The sequence below is a fragment of the Protopterus annectens genome, chromosome 13.part0 (genome assembly GCF_019279795.1).
Source record: "Protopterus annectens isolate FY-2018-M chromosome 13.part0, PAN1.0, whole genome shotgun sequence".
Taxonomy (NCBI): Eukaryota; Metazoa; Chordata; order Ceratodontiformes; family Protopteridae; genus Protopterus; species Protopterus annectens.
In genome coordinates this window covers 550,135,053-550,159,164 of record NC_056747.1, presented here as the reverse complement: position 1 = coordinate 550,159,164, position 24,112 = coordinate 550,135,053, and the positions used below count along the sequence as shown (strand labels likewise).

Here is a 24,112-nt window from a genome sequence, read left to right as displayed (position 1 = left end):
CCCTCTGCACAAGTCCATGCCCTACCCATCACCTACTAACTCAGTTCCCTCACAGTTAAGCTCCTTTTTTTATACAGACAGTACTGTCCCTCATTAACAATTGTAACACCTCTGCTTTCTCCCCCTCCCTGCTCTGTGTGACCAGTAACAAGCATTTAATTTTATTCATGTGTCCACTTTTGCTATAAATAATAATTAAGTTAAAACCAACCTAAATGGCTACTCATGTCCCAGCTGACTACCTAAAATGGCTGCCGGTGCTATAGTTTTTTCAGTCCATTCTAATAAACAGTTTCATATTTGAAAAGTACTTTCATTTGTAAAAAAAATTTTTACAGTGTACTATTACATGAATGAGGCATATCTACAAAGTTTAATAACTTTAGAGAAATTCAAATTGTATTCCTTTCATAAAAAAATTCTGTAGAAGTCCATCCACACACAAATTATGTAGCACCTCATCTGAAATAACCTTCTCTCCAAAACTCAGCACGAGTCCAAAACCGATCGTAGTCCAAGTGGTCTTGTTAATTTTATCAGTACTATCAACCAACACAAGTATAATGGCAAACTAGTATCAGTCCTTTTCTTAGATTTATCTAAAGCATTTGACACCGTATCCCATCAATATCTTCTGTATGAGCTCTCATCTGCAGGTCTCTCTCACTCCTACCCTTCTTGGTTCCTTGGCTACCTATCTGACAGGCAGCAGATATTTAAATGTCAACAAAACATCTTATCTTTTCAACCAGTTACTGTCAGTGCCTTATAAGATTCTATTTTAGGACCTCTTCTTTTCAATATTTTTATAAAGAAGCTATATACTGATACCCATCATGCTATTATAGTTCAACATGCTGATGATTCCACCCTTATATGTATAGCATCACCTGTAACCAAACTCCAAAAAAATCACTTAAAACTCTTTCTCCGCAGATGGATCTCAGCTAAAAAAATCTAGCTTACTTCTTAAGCCCAGCAAAACAAAACTGATGTTCTTCATTCCTAAGCAATACCTTAACCACACAAAAATCAAGAAAGTAACCCAAACCAAGCTGTCAGGCATCATAATTAAAGATAATCTCAAATTTGACCATCAAATTATGCAAATCGTTAAAAAGACTTATCAGAAACATGGATCCCTCTACAGGGTTAAAAAATATTTACCGACTCTGCAAGGAAAAACCTTAGCCTCGCCCTACTTATTTCCATCACCTCTGTGTGCTTCCCCTGTCCTCACAAACCTAAATGTCACACAGAAAGCCAAACCCTCCCCCTGTTCCATAAAAGTAGCTAAATCTACAGCCAACCTTATATATAGATTGCATCACTGTGAGGCCGTAAAACAACTAAGCTGTCTTGAGCAACTCAGGTAGGTACTTAACTTATTAATACACGTAATCTTAATCATTCTCTAGAAAAATGCCCAATACTAAAAGATAACCTCAAACCTACACTCCTAGTAGGGTCCTACGTTCCAAGTGAAAAATTCTTTCCTATCATAAAGAAGATTAACAACTCAGACGGTTACTCGGTGTACTCCCACTACATCTCTTAACTCTGGAATACAATCCCAACAGAGCTAAAAGGGACTGAAAAGCTCTCGAATTTTAAGCCTTCGCTTAAGTGACATCACAATCAGTCCTGGTAATGCTCATGGCCCTCACCTGGGTGAGACTTCTCTCATCCTCGGCTCTTATTGCTCACCCCATCTATCATTGGAGTTCTCTTCCTAAGTTGAAATACCTCTGACATTTATCCACATTAATTCTACAGTCTAACCATACACTCGTGCACAATATCTAATTATTCTCTCACCTTCCACCTACTTCATCATCATTATCTGTACTAAATCTGGAAGCCATCCTTTATAATGACTATAATTCCTATGCGACATGGTATCTTTCACCCCCATGCTAACCTTTGCCCTATCTTGCTTACATCATACCTGATATTTCCCTTTAACTCTTGCTATTTCATATCTCTTTCTCCCTTTTGTCCTCCAGCTTGGCTAGCATTTTCTTGTAATTTTTTACTAATTGGTTTGGCTGTGTCTCTCACCTGTTTACTCTCTTATTTAGTTGTTAGATGGGATATTTTGCAGACAGGACTTTATCCCTCTGTGCCACTGGAGGGCCCAAGGTTTTCTTAGCATTTGACAGGACTGAGAGAATTTGGCCCATAGTAATTAAAGAGGTGGCTGGGATTGTGTTATATGTGAAATAGCTATAACAGTGAGTGGAGTAAAATTTGTGCTATATTTATCAACTAGGATAATAGCTATTTCCTTTGGGTGAGAGTGTGCAGTAATACTGTGAACTAGTTCTGAACATTTGTTAAATGTTACTTCTTAACTCCCTGACATATTTAAAGAAAAATATTTATTTTTGCTTTTAGTGGCTATTTTGGGTTCATACTAAGCCCTGAGCTTCCTAATGGTTACATTAAGTCTGTTAATGGACAAATTCAGGCCAATGAAGCTGTACCCCACCAGCTGTGGACTGTTTAGTGAGTTAACAAGCAAATAAATAAATCAGGTTAATAAAGTACCATGTTTAATTAAGGGTTATCCTTATGGAAAAAATGTAAGTCGGCGTGCTACTGAGCTTTAGTAGTAAATATATATGTTTGTCTTATGAAACATCAAATGCTCAAAAGAGTGAACAAAAAAGAGTGAATGTTTTGGAACAAATCTAAATTATAAAAAAATGAAAACTGGACAAACTATTTATTTTTTTTTTTGCCAAGGGAAGCCTCCCTGCACCTCCATATCTCCTGCAAATTATATATACCCTTACTCCACTACAACACAATGTCATTTAAATGGCTGCCAACAAAAAACAACATTAAAGAGAATGTTTGCTTTTTTATGTCAGTAAAAAGTGTTCACTCATAAGAGTTTTCACTCTTTTTAACTGCAAACATATATATATATATGTGTGTGTGTGTGTGTATGTGTGTATATATATATATATATATATATATATATATATATATATATATACACTTCCAGTTAAAAAGAGTATGTGTGTGTGTATACTGTATGTATAAATATATCCTTGTAGTGAGGTGCAATAGTTTTCCAGCCATAGGGGGTAAAATCTCCTACCCTACCAAAGAGGAAAATGTGTACTTCGAGCATCGAAGTTGCTGGTTGAGCCTCTTTAAAATCAAGAACGTATGTTATGCTATAAAAACCTGCAGACTGATAAGCCAACTGTAAAATGTGTAGGGACCTATAGTTGCATGTCATGTACGATATGCTCCTCTATTGATAGTAGTGCTACTTTTTCGCATCCAGGTACTGGGAGGGTCTTTAAACTGAAACCGTATGCAAATTGTGCTAATCGACAGTTAGTTTATTTAGCCAGCTGCAAGGGATGTGCTTCCTTTTATGTAGGCAAGACGGAGAGGTCTTTAAGAGAGCGAGTGCATGAACATGTTTATTCTATTAGGAGATCAGACAAAGAAGTGTTTTAGCTAAACATATTATGTTATGTTGCCATGGGCATGAATTTACATTTATGGTTTTACAGATGGTATACATGGATCCTAGGCTTTAGGATGTAAGGAACAGCATTAAACAAGTTGAGTTACACTGGATTATTTTGTTGTAAGCCGATAAAGGGAGAGGTCTGAATGAGGCCATCCTACTCAAACCTCACCTTAAATCACGTGCTCTTTTTAAGTGATATGATTAGTCAGGTTGTGTTTTACCTCATGTATGTAAATGCTTTTAACTAATGATGATATATGAGCTGATGAAGCGTCTTTGACATGAAACCACTTATGTGTAATAAGGTTTTTAATCTTTTATCTCTCAGCCGTTCGGTGTCCTCAGTTTGTTTTGTTCATGATTTTACTTATTTTTTGAGGAAATACCTTCTTCTGTTGTTTGCTCTCTTTAAAATCAAGAAAAAAGAACCAATAACTATAGCCAGTTGAGTCTTCAAAGTAATCAAGTGCTTATAACTTGTTTAGAAATCGATAATTCTATATTGAAAAATAAAAGACATTAAATAGATGAGCCCTTTCTCCCTTAACAGAGCTTCATTATATCTAATTCCACATAGCTGACACAATGACCTTCAAATGTATCTGCTCAAGAGTGATATGTCTTGAAAAAACATAATGTTTCTAAGTGATACTCAGAAAAATGTATTCAATAGTGTACAAAGATTATGCCTGGCTACACCCTTAAGACAGAGACCACTGAATCTGGCTATTCTACTAGAAATGGCCATACCAATGAAAACTACTGCAAAACATACATCTCAGCTGTCCAAGCATTTTACAGAATATCCATGATTTTGCCCTGTTCCTCATTTTTGATTCTTTGGTAAATCACTCAGGATTTCAGCCAGTCAATAATGACAGGCATTAGAGTTTTATAGATTCATAGGCTAATAGGTAAGTACTAGGCTAGGTGCCCTTCTGGGTCATTTTAAACCAAGACAGCTTCCCTCAAATGTGAGAATCAAACCCTGTACTTCGTGTCTGTGAGGTAAACACCCTAACCATTATGCCAGCCCTCCCACGTTCATACTTCTTATGTACCATAAAAATGCACATTGATGCAAAGCTTGTTCAGCTCACTTTTGAAGTGAATTAGAGTAATGTTTAAAAACGGTCCCTGATTTTTGGGCATTTGTACCTCCATTATTTTTGGCTTTACCCAGAATTCTTGAGCAAGGAAGTTGAGAGGTATGTAACAAAGATTTTCTGCAATGACAGAGAATGCAAAAGGTGGCTTGCCTTACAGAGAGACTTGGCATTAGATGCAGATGGCGCAAATATGATTTACTTGTGATTTACTTATAAGAGACGCTCATACGATCATACAGAGACAGAGTTCAACAGGAAGAGACCACACACAAAACATGAAAAATGAAGCTGAAGGAGAAATGATTGCAGAAAACAGGAAATGGTAAAAAAGTACAGGAGATGCATCAAACAGGCCTCAATGCCTGAGGGAGAAGCTTTGTCTTTCCTGGGACTGCACTTCTTTAAAGGGAAGGATAACAAAATGTTCAAAAGGATATGGGTAGACCCCCATTGATGACTAAGGTTTGTGAATTTGACAATTATGGGATGGTCAAACACCTAACCAGTTTCCAGAATACTCTTCCAAAGATAAGCAGCTGCCGTTGTGCCAACACTGCCTGGTGTGGAGCACCAGAGTGATTATGGCCACCAAAGCTCAATGCAAGGATCCTGACTGCACTTCGCAGTGGATGCCTTGGCACACTGAAAGTGAAGGCCTAGTGACAAGTTATGTGTGGTGGCCAAAGATGCATTATCACATCAAGACTTGACCAAATGTGATGGATGCCAAACACATTTAGTGATTGCCATAAGTGGTTCTGTTTCACACTTGGGAGTTGGTAACCTGTGCTTGGCAGCCGACAGTGAAAATGCAAGACCTTTTTGGGCTAAGTATTTCTGGTAGTGACAGCTGCACATTCAAAATGCCTAGATGTATTTTCAGTGACACATGCCTCTTTGGCCAACATTGTAGACATTCTTTAAATTTATTTGCCTATTCCAGGTTGCCTGAACAACTCATCAGTGATGATGGCCTCAATCTAGCTCAGTGGAATCCCAGACATTCAATACTGAAAATGGCATTAAACATATAATTTCAGCACCAACTAGCATACTGCCCTACACTTTGTCCAGGCCTTAAAGCAATCTCTCTACGTCATGGCATTAGAGGAATGGTCACTGCAAAAGGTGGTGGTGTACTTCCTTCTGTCATACCACAGCATAGTATATTCAGTTATGGATGAAACGCCACTTGACTGATTGTGCATTTAACTGAATCACAATTGACAGAAAAGTGAAGTGTATAGACAGTATGTGATAGTATAGTTGTAGGAATTATCAGGGAAGTGAGTCCAGAAAAGTATGTGTCGATTAATAATGGTTACCATCATATCACAGTCAAAGATCCGTAGATATTTGCACCGACACAGATTTATTGCATGCAATGTTTTTTTTTTTCTTTTCTCCACAGTTGCTTGACCGTGAAGTTAGTAACTTATGAAAAGGGATGCAAGGAGGTTTGATCTGCAATAACTTGTTTTAATGCTGTATGCATTGCATGAAATGTTTTTATCAGTTGTGATTAAGTGAGATGTGTTTTCAGTCAACTGAATTTTCAGTTATTTATGCTTAGGCTAATGACCATTCACTAAAATGTCATTACCAGAAGGTATGTCTGAGATGACAAGGGGATGAGATCTTATTCAGGTCAAGTTCTCCTCAAATTGCATACACAATGAGGGTTAACAAGAATTTGGTCAGGCACAGACATGATGTTCAATGTTCCATAATTCATTCTCCAGCAGAAAGTTCAAGATCTCTTTAAGTCTAACAACTGTTTACCCTGGACACAATTGTCATCCCTTGTCAGGCAAGGGATGACTAAAGACCTGTCAGCTTTTGTCATCAGTTTGTGATCACCATAGATGCATTACCCTGAGAGGGTTCAGAGATTCCTGAAATAACTTAAAAACCTAGACAAATGATTTATGTGAAAGCTTGAAGGGAAGGAATGTAATATATAGTTAAAACTGCTGGACAGTTGCCTTACAACTGACACTATTTTATGTTGTTAGATAGTGCTATCATAGCGTATTGTTGGCCGTTACCATAGTTTATGCTGCGTTTTCTCATCTTATAGATATATTTAGTAAATAAGAGTTGCTTCAGGCAAGAAGGTTTCTGAGGCTTTTTTACTTTACTTCTTACTTCCAAATGCGTAAACATAATGCAGTTTGTATTTTTTACTGGTACTGCAGTAGGACAGGATAATGACTAGAGCAGGTGGAGTTGGGACATAAAAAACTGTAACTGCAGTATACTTGTGATACATTAATGCTGCAGCCAAGGCTCAGTGGCAGAATATGATATCTAGAAGTCATGGTGACAATTCTCCAGCAAAATGGTACTCATTCAGCTATGTAGACATATCATTGCATCCATTATGTCAGGTACAAGCAAATGAACTACACAGAGTATTCTCACTCCGTGATGCAAGTGTACAATGAAATGCACACACAAGCTCACACAACACATATGCACACACAAACATATGCAGGTAGGCACACACACACACACACACACACACACACACACACACACACACACACACACACACACATACAATATATGTGTTTCAAGTAAAGTTATCCTGTCACAGAACAACTTTGTACACAGATTTTGTTGAATTATATTTCACCATGCTATCTGTAATCAGCTTACTTATTTATTTCCATATTGTTAACTTGACAGATTCCAGAGGGCAGTTACACTTTTGAATGGGGAGTGGGGGGATTGATAAAAACATCCAAACATTTAGATAAACATAATAAACGCATACTATGTGAGCATCAGATATACAGTATTCTAAGTATACAACATACAGCATAATAGAGTACAATTATGTTATAATTAGAACATGCCTAGAAGCCTACAAAGAATAAATAAATAAAATACTTAAGTATTTGGAAGTATTTTCTAAACTGAAGGCATATCAGCAGTATGACCACTTAAGATAAGATTTAATGTTTCACTGTGTTCTGCAGTTTATTTTATCACATCTCAGGACATGTACAGCTAGAGATGTAGGTATGTTAAGCCACAAAAACCACAGCAGCTTTGGGTCTTTTCTGCTGTCAAGCTGCCTGTGTGAGCAAGTAGCATGCTTTGTAAAGACCCAGCTTAACAGCACATCATATATGGCACCCACCATCCCATCACCTTATTAGTCATAATGTTCACTTGTCTGTGAACAGCATCTGTATTTTCTAACAGCTGTGGCTTCTCTTCCTGGACTTGATAAAAGCTCGGCTAAATTCTGCACAAAGACCACAAACAGAGAAACACAAGCTTTCATTTCACATATTTTTCAGTTACATTCAGCGTACTCTGGTGGCATTTTGATCTTATGCTAACCTAAGTCTGTACAGAAATGGAGAGTTACATATTTAAGATGCACTTTTGGCAGCCAGTCTTTCTTCTGGTTTGTGCTGAATACATTTAGAATATAGGCTATGCCAGTGAGATATCTGGATTTAATATTAGAAGAGCTGACAAGCTCAGTTTAAGATTAATGTGAATTTAAAATGTCTGGCATTTTGTCCCTAGATTTATTAAATGGAAGGAATAAATGTAACCAATAATTACATTTTCAAGCACAGCTAAAGGAAAGAGGTTCGGTGTTGCAGTTTGTTCATAGTAGCTACATCGTTCTCTGGTTTCTTGGGGAAAACTGTACTGTTCAGTAACTGCCTCACCAAGTACCACTACCAACTCTTTTAGCACCCAGTAAGGCAGCTTGTCTGGACTCTGAGAATTATTTCACCACAGTCCTTGAGTTTCTTCTCTAATTAGTGGTAATTTTCTATCTGATTATTGTCCCCATCTAGATCTGCTTTGCCTTTCAATTCTGGCACCCTCCCTCATCACACAGGTTAAAGACTTATTCAATATTTCTGTCTGATGTGCAAAATGCATGAGTTTTTCATTTTTCCATTATTTAATTTCTGTACCTGGCTCTGCTGCATATCTGTTCTGTAGTCCTCACACATGCTGTTTTGAGGTGCTGTCATTCTTCTTCATCTCTACCTATTTCCTCTTCTTCTCAAGGTGCTAAAGCCCTGAGTAGTTCCTTAAACTCTTATGCTTTTTCTCTAGTCAACTTTCAGCTCTCCAGCCTAATCTCTGTTGACCTTAGAGCATTCCTTGATCACTGCTTGCAGTTGATTGTGACAACAAGTGTTGTATGCTGTGAGACTATCGTTTCACTGAGGATGACTTTACAATTTCTGATTCTACCCCAGTGCCCTTTCCTTACTAGAAGAAAGTGTACCTGAGTTGCATGTTGCACACTCATGCATGTGATCTTGTGACAGTATCTTTTGCTGAACCATGTTATTGGCCACCATCAAGCCATTTACCACAGAAGTCTAGAGTGTTATCTTCTTCTGTATTGCTCTTGCCCACCAATGAGGATCTAGGCAATCCTCATAGCCTGTTCTATCTGTCCCAATAGTGCATCCTGGTTCCCCATTATCAAACTCAACTCATGGTGTCTTGCTTTATCTAGTAGGACCTGCAACAGCTGCCTGAATGCACTCTTTCCTTCACTATTACAGCCGTGCTGTGGGCCTAAGCTGAGATTATTAATACTGCCCTATACTTACAATGGAGTCTGATTGCCATGAGTCTATCACTAATTCTGATGAAATCTCTCACTGTGTTTTAAAGCTTTTCCTTCACCACAATTCCAACACCATTTTTACTCTGTCCTCCCAATGAGTAGTACAGTCTGCATCCCAAGCGAAGTGGCTTTGCTATAATACCCTTCCATCTTGTCTCCTGGATACAGAGGATATCCAGCCTTCTCCTTACCATCATGTCATCCACTTCCAAGTGGCATCTTGTCAGTGAACCTGTATTGAGTGTAGCGATCCTTAGTTCATGTTTGACAGGTTTTTATGTTTCACATTCACCTTTGGCTCCACAGAGCTATCCCAGGTAACATAAGCATCTGGCCAACTGGACACAATCCATTAACCTTTGACCCATGTCTCAAACTCAGATACTGTCTGTATACAGCATCATACCACTACATTTACTTATACTGAAGTAGTCAGAAAAATCTCTCTTCAACTGTTACAGGCATCCACCTAGAAAAGTTCAGCCATTTAGTGATACTCCAATATCCATGGCCACAACTATGCCAATACATACCTCTACATGGAATCCCCAAAACTGTAAACCCTGAACCCCAGGGTCACATAGGCCTGCTTCAAATCCTAAAGTCCTTCTTATAGGTGATTTTGCTGTCAAACACACTGACTCTGCACTTGTCAGATAGGATCAGGAGACTGTCACAGTCAGTGATTTCCCTGCTGCTTGGATAAGAGATGTTACAAGGGTCCATAGGACCCTTCACCATCATAAATATGAGTGCAACCTTGGTGTCACCCATGTGGGGTGTGAATGATCTTAGGCACTCTGAGGTCTGAGGTCTGTGTGTCTTAGTGATGCTGACATATGGAGATGCACATCCAGAACTCCTTAGAAAATGCAAGCCCTTAACACAGAGCAAGGTTTCAATTTTATGAGACTTATTTTAGAATATTTTGAACCAAAAGAATAAGGTTTGAATATGAACATTGAGAAATTGCAACAGGAGATTGAGACAAAGTTTGTTAGATATATATATATATATATATATATATATATATATATATATATATATATATATATATATATATATATATAAAACTACAAGCTTGATGAAATCTATGCCACTATCTCCTCTTATGATATGGAGTTGGAGCAGATTAAGTCCAAAAAGCTAAGGCATGATTACCAGGACTTTAAGAATGGTCATATTTTCACCTGGCCACACACAGTTTCTAAGTCTGTGTTGAACAAGGAGGTACACACTAATGCATTGTCCTCTTCACAAAAGATGACACACTCTAATAGTATTAATGGAATGCTCAAGCCACTTCATCGGATGTTAGTAATGGAAAAGGTTTGGGTGCTAGATCCAAGGATACCTCATTCCCTCCACAGGTTTTTCCCACTATTCCATTACAGATAGCTACAACATGGAACAATGGAAGGATGACATCAAGTCGGGGAAGATGAAAGTGGAGGTTATCTAACGAATGGAGAGAACAGTATGGACAGACCAAACGATGAATGACATACATTTTAGTGGTGAATCCTATCAAATTTGAATTTGACTGAAGCAGAATTATCTCTACTTAACAAAAGCTTGAGTTTTGTGCCTGCTTACAACATCAAAGTTTAAGTGATGTAATACTGAATTTGAGACTTTGTTAGAAATGTGATATTGGGTTTAATGTTTAACAACGTTGAACATACTAATTCTAGTGTATTCAATAAACCCAGTTCATTTGTTCCACAGAACAATGCAACTTTAGAGACATTTCTTCAAGTATGTGAAGCAGAGATTGCAAAGAAGATGAATGAAGCAAAACATTGTTTTCATAATTTGAATAAGGATGAGATGGCTGCCTTACAACAGCTGTAGATTATCTGCTGGTTTGACAATAATTTTTTTATCAAAGGTGGCGGCACTGGCCTCATGAAACGTGATTATTATTTTGAAAATATGGGTTTGCTATTGGCCAATAATGATACTGATTTAGAGGATCGATAAACCTCCTTTGAATTATATCATTAAGAACTTTCAAGCCGAATTAAGAACTCTTTTGAGTTTAAATAAGACTAATCGAGATTTATATAATTACTTTTTTATTGAGTTCCCCATTGTTCCCAGTTTGAACGGGCTTCCTAAAATACATAAATCCATGGACAGTTCACCAACATGTCCCATTGTATCAGATAATGGATGGACAATGGAACCCATGTCTATCTATATTGAACATCAACTCAAGCAAGTTTAAGTTAAGATGCTAGCTGTGATTAAAGATACAAGGGATTTTTTTATACATGCTTTCTGAATATCTGAATTCACAAACAGAAATGGAATTGCTTTTAATGGTTACGCTAGATATTCAAAGTCTATTTACAGTCATTCCCAATAGTTATGGAATAACAGCAATTAAAAGGTTCCTGAAAGAAAATAGTATTTTTGACAATAATAAGATCAATCTTATACATATTTTATTGATATTGGTCTTGGAAAACAATGTTTTTGTTTTTGACAAAAATATATATTGAGAAAATTGGGGTAGCTGTGGGTACCCCCTGCGCAAACAGCTATCCAAATCTTGTCCTGGGACAATGGGAATCTAGATACATATATAACAACAATCCCTTTATATCAGCTTTGAGATTTTACAGAAGATTTGTGGATGACATATTTTTATTATGGGGTGATACAAAGGAACAGCTTGGATCATTTATTGAATATCTAGAGAAGTTTTGAAGTTTACAATGCATTACTCAGAATCATCCATTGACTTCTTAGATGTGAGACTGTACATTGATTCCAAAGGTAAGATAAATACATGCCTTTATAAGAAGGACTGTTGGAGGAATAATCTCCTACATAGAGTGAGTATACATCCCCAGCACACATTTAAGAATGTTGTAAAAAATCAGATCATTTGCACTTCCAGGCTACATACTGATGATGTACAATGTAAAGAAGCTTTGATTAAGATGAGACAGAATTTTGAATGTAGAGAATACAGATTGAAAGAGGTTAAGAGACTAATATCTGATTTAGAGGCAATTAGGAGTGATTCTGGTAGACCATTCCTTTTTGGATGAGCTGCAACTACACAAACTGAGCAGCATATCAACAATAGGTACAGAATCACTCTTACTTATGACAGTGACATTCACTATGTCTGTGAAGTCATTAAAGATAACTGAAAAATGTTGAAAACAGATTCCAATCTCAAAGATATAGTGGGTGATACACCTGCCTTTACATTTAAGAAGAATCGCAAACAACATCTATGCTATAAAACTGAATCAGATGAGAAGATCAGATCTATGAGAATTGGTACATTTCTATGTCATTTGTGTTCATTATGCAAATACATTTCTATGTGGAATTTTTTGTTATATCCAATTACTGGCAGAAAATATTTTGTGAGAACATATGCAGACTGCTAAATATGTGGTATATATTGCTTTCTGTAATCTATGTAATTGTTTTTATGTTGGGAAGACTGATAGACAATTGAAAGAGCAGATATCTAAGCATACGAGTGACATCTGTCTCACTGATGTTAAGAATCCTTTGACCAGACATATTAATGTGAACAAGGATCACAGTTTTAGTTTTGCTGTGTTATAAGTTGTTTGAGTAAGTAATTGAGGTGGTGACATGTTTATTAAAATGGAACGAGAGGAAATGAAATGGATTTTTGAACATCAGGCAGATAACATCCTAGCCTGAATGGAAACGTATCTTTTAAACCTATTCTGAAAAGACACAGATTACATAAATAATTATGACAAAATTTTTAAATGCTTTGTATTGAATTTTTATTGACTGTTTTCTAGTTCTGCCTCTTGATAGGTTCCCCCAACCTGCAATTTTACAGGTTGAGGTTAGACTATTTTGTTGTTGTATTTATAATCTTATTTAAAGCTATCATTATCTAGCATCAGCGGGACATTTATTATGTAGTATGATATTTTTGTTTTTATTTCTGGTTTTGAATGGTTAATTTCATCAGTGATCTTTTGGCTTGTTAGATGTGTTTAGATTTATTACTTCATAGGTCCTGTTTTTATTTCCATACGGTGGTAACATCAATGCATTCTGTTAATTTGACTCTAAATTTTAGAGCTTCTTAATGTGGATTATCTGGTGAGTTCATTGTAGTTATTAGTTTATTTCAGTCATTTGGGTTTGAGCATAATTCACCTATCGTCCATTGTTAAGTTTAGACACAGACTTTCCATTCACATCAACATAGTGTTTAGAGTTGTACTGATGTGAATATGGTTGGTAGCTGATATTTTGAAAAAAAAATTATTGGTTATGAGATTTGTGATCTTGATTTGTTGGGAAATGTAATTATTGTCTTTGATTGGTTATGGGAAAGAATTATGTTATTGGCCAATGTTTCATTTGATTATGATGATTTTTTTTAAACATTATCATTTACTGCTCAATCTTAATGTGGACTTTCCATTCAGATTAATTTGGTGATCAGAGCAGTATTACCTTGAACATGATTGGTAGTTGCCATTTTGATAATTACTTTTATTGGATCATAGGAGGAAGTTCATAGGATCATAGGATGTTACTAGGCTATTGGCCCTGAGGCCCTTATAAGCCTAGCTAAAAGTTTACACCCATGTTTAGACAAGTTAGCACCCAAAGCCCCTGTCCAGCAGGGGCACAGGTGGAATCCCAGGGGTGTATTTTCCGTTTCCCATCCAATTCTCCAGGTTGCACTTAAAAAGGGATATAGGATCATAGGAGGTTACTAAGCTATTGGCCCTGAAGCCCTTATAAGCTTAGCCAAGAGTTTAGCTATTGGTTAAGAGGTATGTGGTTTTGATTTGCTATTAAGTGTATTAGTTATTTTTGATTGGTTTTGAGAATGAATTGTGCTATTAGCCAAAGATTTATTTGGTTATGATGATTTTTTAAGTACTTTTTTTTTATTATTATTATTATTATTGTGTCATTACATTTTTAATTCGCTTAAGCATGTAACATCTTGATGACGTTTGGCTGCTGCCAGAGTTAGTAAACTGCTCTTACACAAATTAGGACTAAACATCAAGAGTGTTATATGATTTATTAAGTAATTAACTTTGGTTTCTGGAACAATTTTTGGGTGTCATACCTTTTGTGTAGAGTCTACATGGGATTTTTGCCAGGTTCACTTTCTTTCTACATTCCAAGAAAAACAACACATGATGCCGTAGGTGAGTTGTGATCCTCCAAATTGTCCATTGGTGCACTTGCCATGTTTGAGGACGTGTATGTGTGTGTGTCTGTGTGTCTGTCTGTCTGTCTGTCTTATTATAGAGTGACATTCTCTATGATGCTGATGTTCTTAAAGAGGGTAATTTGAGGATGAATGAATAATACTTATTTCATCCATTTCATTATAGATTAGCATTCTTATTTTAATGCATGCCTTATATCCCAGTAAATGCCACCATGAAAAAGTGTTACATTTAATTTAATAAATGTTTTGTCCATTATTCTAACCCATTTATTTGTAGTTGTTTCTGACAGACATAATTGATACATGCAGTCACATAGCTTAGGGTTCAAGCATTTGTTGTGTTTTGGGTAACAGTTGCAGAGGTAATCTGTCAAAAATAGAGGCAAGGAAATAGTGGCATTGACTTCAACTGTTTACTCGCTGCTCATGCACAGAGCTAAGAGTAAAAGCCAAAGCAACATAAAACTGATGTTATTCTCCACCTTGTTTTAAAGAAACCGATACTGACAACCCCATGAAAAATATGAAACAGATAAATGAATAGTACAAAAAGTTGTCTTCATTTTAATATGGAGTTGCAGTTAGAAATATGGCAGTAAAAGTCATAGTTCACAATCAACTTCTGTGTTAAGGCCAACAGTTTAATAAGTTTGAAAGCATTTGCCTGAATGACTCAGGAACTGGTGTATATGTAAAAGTACCTTGTGACCCAAGCATACCATACTTTAATGTTTGGAGTAATGCTGTTTGAAGAATGGGTTGCTAAATAAAGACCTGGGTCAAAAAGCAAATGATGCCATTGTCATGAGTGGGCTACTTTTATTCATACTGATGGTTAATCTTTAAGTCATACTATCATTACAATGAGATCAGTTTGCCTGATTTGAGGAATTGAAAACCCTGTAAACATTACAATAATGGGTTCACATTTTAATGGTGTTCTTTTCTGTACAAAAGGCTCTAATTTATTACACTGGATAGCCATCAGCTTTAGATCAGAATCTAAAATGGCCATGCAAGGGGACTCGAAAAAGCCATGTCATGTAAGCATTAATGTGCCTACCATCTTGTCTGTATTCAAGACAAAAAAAATAAAAAAAATACAAGAAAATAAATAAAACGCTGATAGACGTGTATTGCAACATTAAATTCAGTAAGTGCATCATTCATTTTCAGCAACATGTATATTCTAGTATTTGTTGTTAATGCAGATTAGTTGTTTTGATCTCAAATGTAGTTTTAAAATGTGTTCAGGTTCATTTGTAGTACCACCATTTGGAGTAAGAGTGTGTTTTTCATGTGTATGTATTGAAATATCTTAGAGTCCATCATGCCGTCCTGCAGACATGGAATCATATTATACAAGGCTAAGCTCTGGTAACATGAATCTGATTTTCATATTTAATAAATGCTGCCATCAACAGGAATACTTCTTCCAACATGTCAGTCACAACTAGGTCTTGCCTGCTGACTTTAATGTAATGTGTTTGCTGCACATGGTCAGTAACACATTGCTTTATTGCAGGTGGCACTGTGCATGGGAGAGTACTCAGCAATATGGTCTTCTACGCAATGCCATACCTATGCAGCATCACTAACTGCAAACGGAGTTCACTGTGACTGATGTGTAAGATGACCATCGATTAGCTATTGGCGGTATTATGGATGCTATCTTTAGATCAAAATCAAAACAAAATTACTGATTGACTGCCAAACTAATCTTTATCCAAAAGGCAGTGTTGCCATCACCCAGTATGTCAGTTTAATGATAAGCCAATTAATTAAATGGGGGTGGGTCAGATCTAGCTCTGGAGATGGCACTGGGGAAATGGTAAGTGTACTACCTCCCACTAACCTGATAGAGATTAATTAGCTAGCTCTCCCACCACCCAGCTGAACTGCATAGCTCTACTAGAACACTAAAGATAACACTAAAACTCCCACCCAGTCCCTAACTTTAATCATTGCACTTCCCTATCCCCAATCACTCATTAAACCTGAAACCCCACTCCCTAAATCTAAAGCTCCCTTCCCACTCCCTAACGTTCCCCATTGCTCCCTAACGCTACACCCTGCCCCGCACTCTGTGAATCTAAAACCTCCCAAACCTAAATGCCAGTCCTGATGGCTTCCTAAAACCCTCATCTACACTCCCACAGAATCCCACTTCCTCCCCAGAGATACAACATGGCTACTCTGTTTGGGTGAGATGTGGCAACTCTGCTACCTGTGCACAGCTGCCGTACTTCCCACAATCGAGTTTGAGCATCAGTGTCTGGCCATGCAAGCTACAAGATGCCTGAATCCTTGGCTACAATACAGTGGTTTTTCAAGCATGTGGAACTTGGGAGCTTGTAGCAGATCCTTTCAATATTTGTTGTGAACCAATTCTAATGAATGTCTACAGACAGCAAAAAAAAAAAAATATGGAAGAAAAACTGCAAAAGGTGAGCTATGAAATCATTTTGAAAGCTATTCACTAGAATAATCCCTTCCTTAGAGTGCACCTACATTGACCATAATGAAGTTACAGAGATCATTTACAAAAACACTCTGCTGATTTTTTAAGGAAGTAGTTCATCTTTCACATGATGATATCTGACTGCAATTAACAAAAAAGAATTCTGATGGCGATGTGTTTCGGATTATTTTACTCAGACAGACAGATACGCAAACATATGCACACACACACACTACATAGTTTTTCCTATTAAAGACTTTGACAGCTCTTTAGTTGATTTCCCAATCTCTACAAGGAGCCATCCCACTATTGCTGAAATGTTTAACCCTCCTTCTGATACAGGAGACATTGAATGCCACTACTTCCAGAAGTCCTTCTGCATCTAAGCTGATTAACCCAAGTCACTGCAGGTGCTGCTGGATGTTGTGCTCCAGAACCATTAGTCTGGCATCAGGCTGAATATTTTCTGTAACATTATCTCATTGCAGTGTTTACTAAAGGTGCTTGAAAATAATTTAAATGAAATGTCAACATTCCTGGACTGATGGTACTACAAAATAATACAGAGATGATGTTTTGGTGAATTTCTAATCTCAGTTGTAGATTGCTGACAAGTCATTCTTATAGACTGTTATAGATGTTTTGTGAATCAATGACCATTCCATTCAGCTTTCATTAGGAAGCAAGAAAAAATATATGCCTAGATGCAGATGACAGAATGTGCTAGAAAGGAGGGGGTGACAAATCGACAAAGAATTTGTCAAGGTGAAGGGTTATCACAAATATGATACCTTACAATCAATAAAAAGGAAGACAAAATAATGCAGCTTGACAATAAAATTCAAAAACTAAGGAGAAAAACTATACATTGTGAGGATGTCAATAATAAGAAATCTGAAAAGGGACCAAAGGTAAATAAATCATATGACCTAAAGCAGTAAAAAAGGTGATTAGGGTTGCTGGATAATACTAGAAAAAAAAATATTATATATATGGATAACGTATTGTGTCAACAAGTTGCTTTGTTAATAGAGTGTAGAGTGAGAGAATTGGGTCAAGTGTAGGTTTGGTCAAGTAACTGTTAAGTGTGTGCAATGTTGGGAAGAGGAGGTTTGGTTAGGAAAGGTAGGTGTTTAGTTTGTGATTTTAATGCTGAAACTTTCACCATTAGTGTGTGTGTGTGTGTGTGTGTGTGTGTGTGTGTGTGTGTGTGTGTGTGTGTGTGTGTGTGTGTGTGTGTGTGTGTGTGTGTGGTGTGTGCGCAAGTATTGGTGGGTTAGAGTTACTGAAAGGGCTAGGGTAGGGGATAGATTTAGTGCTGTGCATGTGTGATTTTATATGTCATGTTTGTGTGAGTGAGGGTTAGGATTAGCGGCAGGACTAGGTAAAGGGATAAGTTTAGTGTTGTGCATGTGTAATTTTATTTGTCAAGTGTGTGTGAGTGCATGTTAGGATTATAGGTGGGACAAAGTAAGGGGATAAATTTTTGTGTTGTGTATGTGTGTTGATGCTTGTGGTGTGTGTGTCTGACTGTCTTGTGTAGAGGAAGTAGTCTGGAAAGGGTTTTGGTAAGGTAAGCATTAGGGTTAGGCTAAGGGTTAGCATTTGTTTGTTAGTAAGGTGTGTGTAGTAATGCAGCTGGACTGGGGCAAAGGAAACAACCCCCCATGTGCTATGTGTTAGGGAGAACAATTGACTAATTCCAATCACTGCTTAGTGCATGAAGATATTAAAATGCCAGTAGCATTTGCGGTTAGAACTAAGAGTTGTAGTACTCCATCTGTGCTATTAACTATAGTAACTGCTTGTTATAGTTTAAAAGTAAAAAAATACTTTTTTTTTTTTAACTGAAAGCTGTAGCACTCTGTGCATGGCATGGAACTTCAGCAATCATTTGTAGCACTCTGTGCATCGTATAGAACTGCAGCAATCATTTGTAGCACTCTGTGCATGGTATAGAACTGCATCAATTGTTTGTATTATCCTATGCATAGTATAGAACTTCAGCAATCATTTGTAATACTCTGTGCATGGTACAGAACTGTAGCAATCGTTTGTAGCACTCTGTGCATCGTATAGAACTGCAGGAATCATTTGTAGCACTCTATGCATAGTATAGAACTTCAGCAATCATTTGTAATACTCTGTGCATGGTACAGAACTGTAGCAATCGTTTGTAGCACTCTGTGTATTGTATAGAACTGCAGCAATCGTTTGTATTACCCTATGCATAGTATAGAACTTCAGCAATCATTTGTAATACTCTGTGCATGGTACAGAACTGTAGCAATCGTTTGTAGCACTCTGTGTATCGTATAGAACTGCAGGAATCATTTGTAGCACTCTATGCATAGTATAGAACTTCAGCAATCATTTGTAATACTCTGTGCATGGTACAGAACTGTAGCAATCGTTTGTAGCACTCTGTGTATCGTATGGAACTGCATGAATCGTTTGTAGCACTCTGTACATGGTATAGAACTGCAGTAATCATTTGTAGCACTCTATGCATAGTATAGAACTTCAGCAATCATTTGTAATACTCTGTGCATGGTACAGAACTGTAGCAATCATTTGTAGCACTCTGTGTATCGTATAGAACTGCAGGAATCGTTTGTAGCACTCTATGCATAGTATAGAACTTCAGCAATCATTTGTAATACTCTGTGCATGGTACAGAACTGTAGCAATCATTTGTAATACTCTGTGTATCGTATAGAACTGCAGGAATCGTTTGTAGCACTCTATGCATAGTATAAAACTTCAGCAATCATTTGTAATACTCTGTGCATGGTACAGAACTGTAGCAATCATTTGTAGCACTCTGTGTATCGTATGGAACTGCATGAATCGTTTGTAGCACTCTGTACATGGTATAGAACTGCAGTAATCATTTGTAGCACTCTATGCATAGTATAGAACTTCAGCAATCATTTGTAATACTCTGTGCATGGTACAGAACTGTAGCAATCATTTGTAGCACTCTGTGTATCGTATAGAACTGCAGGAATCATTTGTAGCACTCTATGCATAGTATAGAACTTCAGCAATCATTTGTAATACTCTGTGCATGGTACAGAACTGTAGCAATCATTTGTAGCACTCTGTGTATTGTATAGAACTGCAGGAATCATTTGTAGCACTCTGGCATGGTATAGAACTGCAGTAATCATTTGTAGCACTCTATGCATAGTATAGAACTTCAGCAATCATTTGTAATACTCTATGCATGGTACAGAACTGTAGCAATCATTTGTAATACTCTGTGTATCGTATAGAACTGCAGGAATCATTTGTGGCACTCTATGCATAGTATAGAACTTCAGCAATCATTTGTAATACTCTGTGCATGGTACAGAACTGTAGCAATCATGTGTAATACTCTGTGTATCGTATAGAACTGCAGGAATCGTTTGTAGCACTCTATATATATCTATAAGAGAGAGAGAGAGAGAGATTCACTTCTGAATGTCGAATTTCCAAAACTTTGAATTTCATATGGTCGAGACCATATGATCAAATTTCAGAATCTCGACATGCCGAAATAAATTCCAAAAAAAAAAAACGTTCTCAACATTTATAAAGGGGAGCAAGCCGCCTCTTGTACCCCCCACACCCCTGCTACTTAAATATACTAACTCCGAGATCGCACTACAGCAAGGAAAAGGGAAGTCTCCTGTATGCAGATCTCCGTTCAGAATTTCGAAGTTCTAAAACTTCGATCCTATGGTCTCGACCATATGGAATTTGAGGTTTTAGGAATATATATATATATATATATATATATATATATATATATATATATATATATAAAATGTATATATGGGTCCATTTCTGAGTCTCAAAATACTGAAATGCTGAATTTCAGTATTTTGAGACCAGAATGTCAAAAGTCCACATAAACAAAAATCCACAATACTGAAACATCTAAATATCACAAACACAGAATACATCTGTCAATCCAAACACCACAACATAAAGAAAAACCCACTAAGAAACGCAACAAAAATAATGCAACCATACCTTTTTGCAGGAGGGGAGAAGCCCCCCTGCACCCCCACACCCCCGGTACTTATACCAACTCCGAGGTCGCACTAGCACAGAAATGAAGACACAAACCTACTTCTACATGTCTTACCTCAACCTACTCCTAAAACTCCCCCCAAAAATAAAAATTAACAAATCCCTGACCAAAACCCTGAAAAAGTAAATGCCTACCTGAATCTTCACAAATAGGTACACATTGGCCACACTTACAAATCCTAGACCAAACTACACCTTAGAGAGACAGCAATCCATAAAGCACACACCGCACCAAAATGACCGCAGATTCGATAACCTCAGATTCGTTAAAGTGCGGTTTTTGAATAACTGCACTTTCGACATTCTAGTCTCGAAATACTGAAATTTGGCATTTCAGTATTTCGAGATTCAGAATTGGACCCAGCACACACATTATATGTATATGTGTGTGTGTCTGTGTGTATATGTGTGTGTGTGTCTGTGTGTATATGTGTGTGTGTGTGTGTGTGTGTGTGTGTATGTATGTATGTATGTATGTATATATATATATATATATATATATATATATATATATATATATACACATATACACACACACACACACACACACACACACACACACACGCACAGTGTGTATATATACACATATATGGTGTTCTGAGATTTTCCCAGTTATGCGGCTGAGGTTAGGTAAGTTACCTCTAGACCCCAAGTTACAATTTAAAAATCTTATTGATGATTTTCTTATGGAATCTAGTAAGAAGGGCTTGATTGTTGAGCAGTTGGAGGGTAAATTAAAGGTGGATGACCCTAAACAACTGACGCACAACCCACCAAACATGCTAAACACCGAAACACTTCTCATTTTCTACAGCAACACACCCCTTTCCCAAAACCATCAGTAAAACTACACATTCAATCATATAAAAATCCACATTCTCACACAAAAGACACATACCAAAGCATCCAGTCATACACCTCACAATATACCTCTCAACTACCACAGAGTGCAACCATGAACAAAACTCTAACCCACTGAAATCACACAAGTCAATTTCTCAACACTGAGATAAATGGCATTATAAACAAAACACCAACTGCACACTAAAACCATTCCTTCAAAGTCTGTTCTGCTGATGGTACCAATTTACAACAGTGAAGCATAAACAAAAGCACCCAGCTGGTAGAGTAATTTTGCTATCTTGCATTCTATGCATTCTGTAGACATGCACTGCTAGCATACTGAATGCTGTTACCTGTGTCTGCACAGCTTCTCAATGCATGTTGAAAATAAATTTAAATACATCTTACTCAAAGCAATTACAAACATGTTCTTAAGCTTTGAAATGACATGCTCATTGTTTTACATGGAGATCTAGCCACCCAACCCACTTACGTATACATACTAACTTCCCAGTCACACAAACATGGCAAAATGAACATTATTCGATAAGCTTTCTTTGAACACGTAGTAATGCTTCCACTGGTCGAAGTGATGAGTCTTCAGCAATATGAACTGATACCATATATGTGTATATCTATATCTATATATATATATATATATATATATATATCAACAATATAGATGATAACAGCAGCAACAACCATGCAGTTCTTCCCAAACGGAAACAGCTCAGTTCAAATAAAGCAGTTCATATAATATCCAAAAGAATCAGGTTTAATAAGTGCACACAGTAGGTAAGCGCTTTCACAATACAGCTTCAAGGACACCAATGGTCTGAAGAAGCTGTATTGTGAGAAAGTGAACAGTGGGCCTGTTCTCACACACACACATGCATATATGCACACACATCATGTTCATTGCATGCATAATTCACAAGCCTTGAAACCTCTCCTCTTGCTGGCTGACATTACATATGGTGTTAAATGGCCATTAGGAAATGGAAATAGAAATACCATTAAGTGAATGGTCACATTACAGTTAGCCTGGAAGCAAAATGCAAATGCATGGCCCTGATATAAGGCAGTCTGGGGATGGAATAGGCTGCTGGTTAACCAGTGCCTATAGCCTGTCCAACAGACCAGGGACAACAGAATGTGTTGGAGGAGGGGACTGTGGTCATTGTCTGACACCAAACTGTGACTTAACTCATGCAGTATGCACTGGAAAAATGGTTCAGACACAGAGAACATGAATTATTGCTCTTGATTCTCTTACGTGAAGTAATTCAATCTAAGTACACTTTCTAGGTTTTATTTTGTACAACCTTACCATTTGGTGGTTTCAGCAAATGCCCACAGTTACGATAAAGATTAGATATTGGAGTTCTGCAAAAAGAAATGGAATAATTTAGAACCTTGATGACTGCAATGTTCCTGTTTTTTCAGTAACGTATGTGAAACAAAGCATGATGAATTTTGTTTGTTTTTATGAAACCTGCTATACACGGTTGCGACTGAGCTTAACAGAATTTTTACTTACTGCCCAGTTAAGCTAAAATAGATTTGTTGGGCTGCCATCCTTCAGTGTCCCAGTTTAAATGCTGAACTAAACTGCATGTACAGAAAGTTATCAGGACTGACATTCCAGTTTATTTAACTGTATATTACTGAGTTTTGCAAATGCACTTTATTTTTAAAAAGTAAAATGGAAACGCAACAACAATATTTAAAATACAATTTGAAGTGGCCTTTAACACATTGCAAATAAACACATACAAAAAGTTACATAATCCAAATATGTAGTTGTCTACAAACAACATGAACAAATGTAGCTGATGCAAGTATTTGTTTTTCAACATGGAGTGCACAGGGCAGACTATTCACTTTTTTAAACAACTGAGAATTCAGAGTACATCATTTTAAGTCTGTAAGGGATAATATGTATGCATATGCAGTAGAGAAGTAAGTAATGCATATTTATGGCAAAGTAATACATGAATAAGAGTTTGTTTAGTAATATGAAAAATACAGAGTCACAAGGCACAGTAAGACCTTGGCTCTGATGCCAAAAGACTTGCTATCGTTGTAACTTACTCCATTATAAGGCCTATTGATAAAGCAGGCTTACACTGTAGTAAGTCACTTATTCCAGGAACAGTCTTTTGGAATTTAGCCCCTTGTCTCAGTTAAGAGTGAAATATAAGAACAAGTCTTGTATTTTATGTTTCTCCTTTAAAAGGGTAAAGCTGTATTGTATAAGTCACATGAAATAATGTACTCAGTC

General features: G+C 37.0%; 1 protein-coding gene across 1 annotated transcript in view; it reads right to left on the bottom strand.

Annotated features, from left to right (window-relative positions):
• Nucleotides 1–24,112, bottom strand: part of LAT2 (linker for activation of T cells family member 2) — a 412,539-nt gene that overhangs the window by 92,511 nt on the left and 295,916 nt on the right. Inside the window, exon 11 of the mRNA XM_044054201.1 lies at nt 23,159–23,214. Coding sequence (XP_043910136.1) covers nt 23,159–23,214 — 56 coding nt within the window. The remainder of the gene's footprint in view (nt 1–23,158; nt 23,215–24,112) is intronic.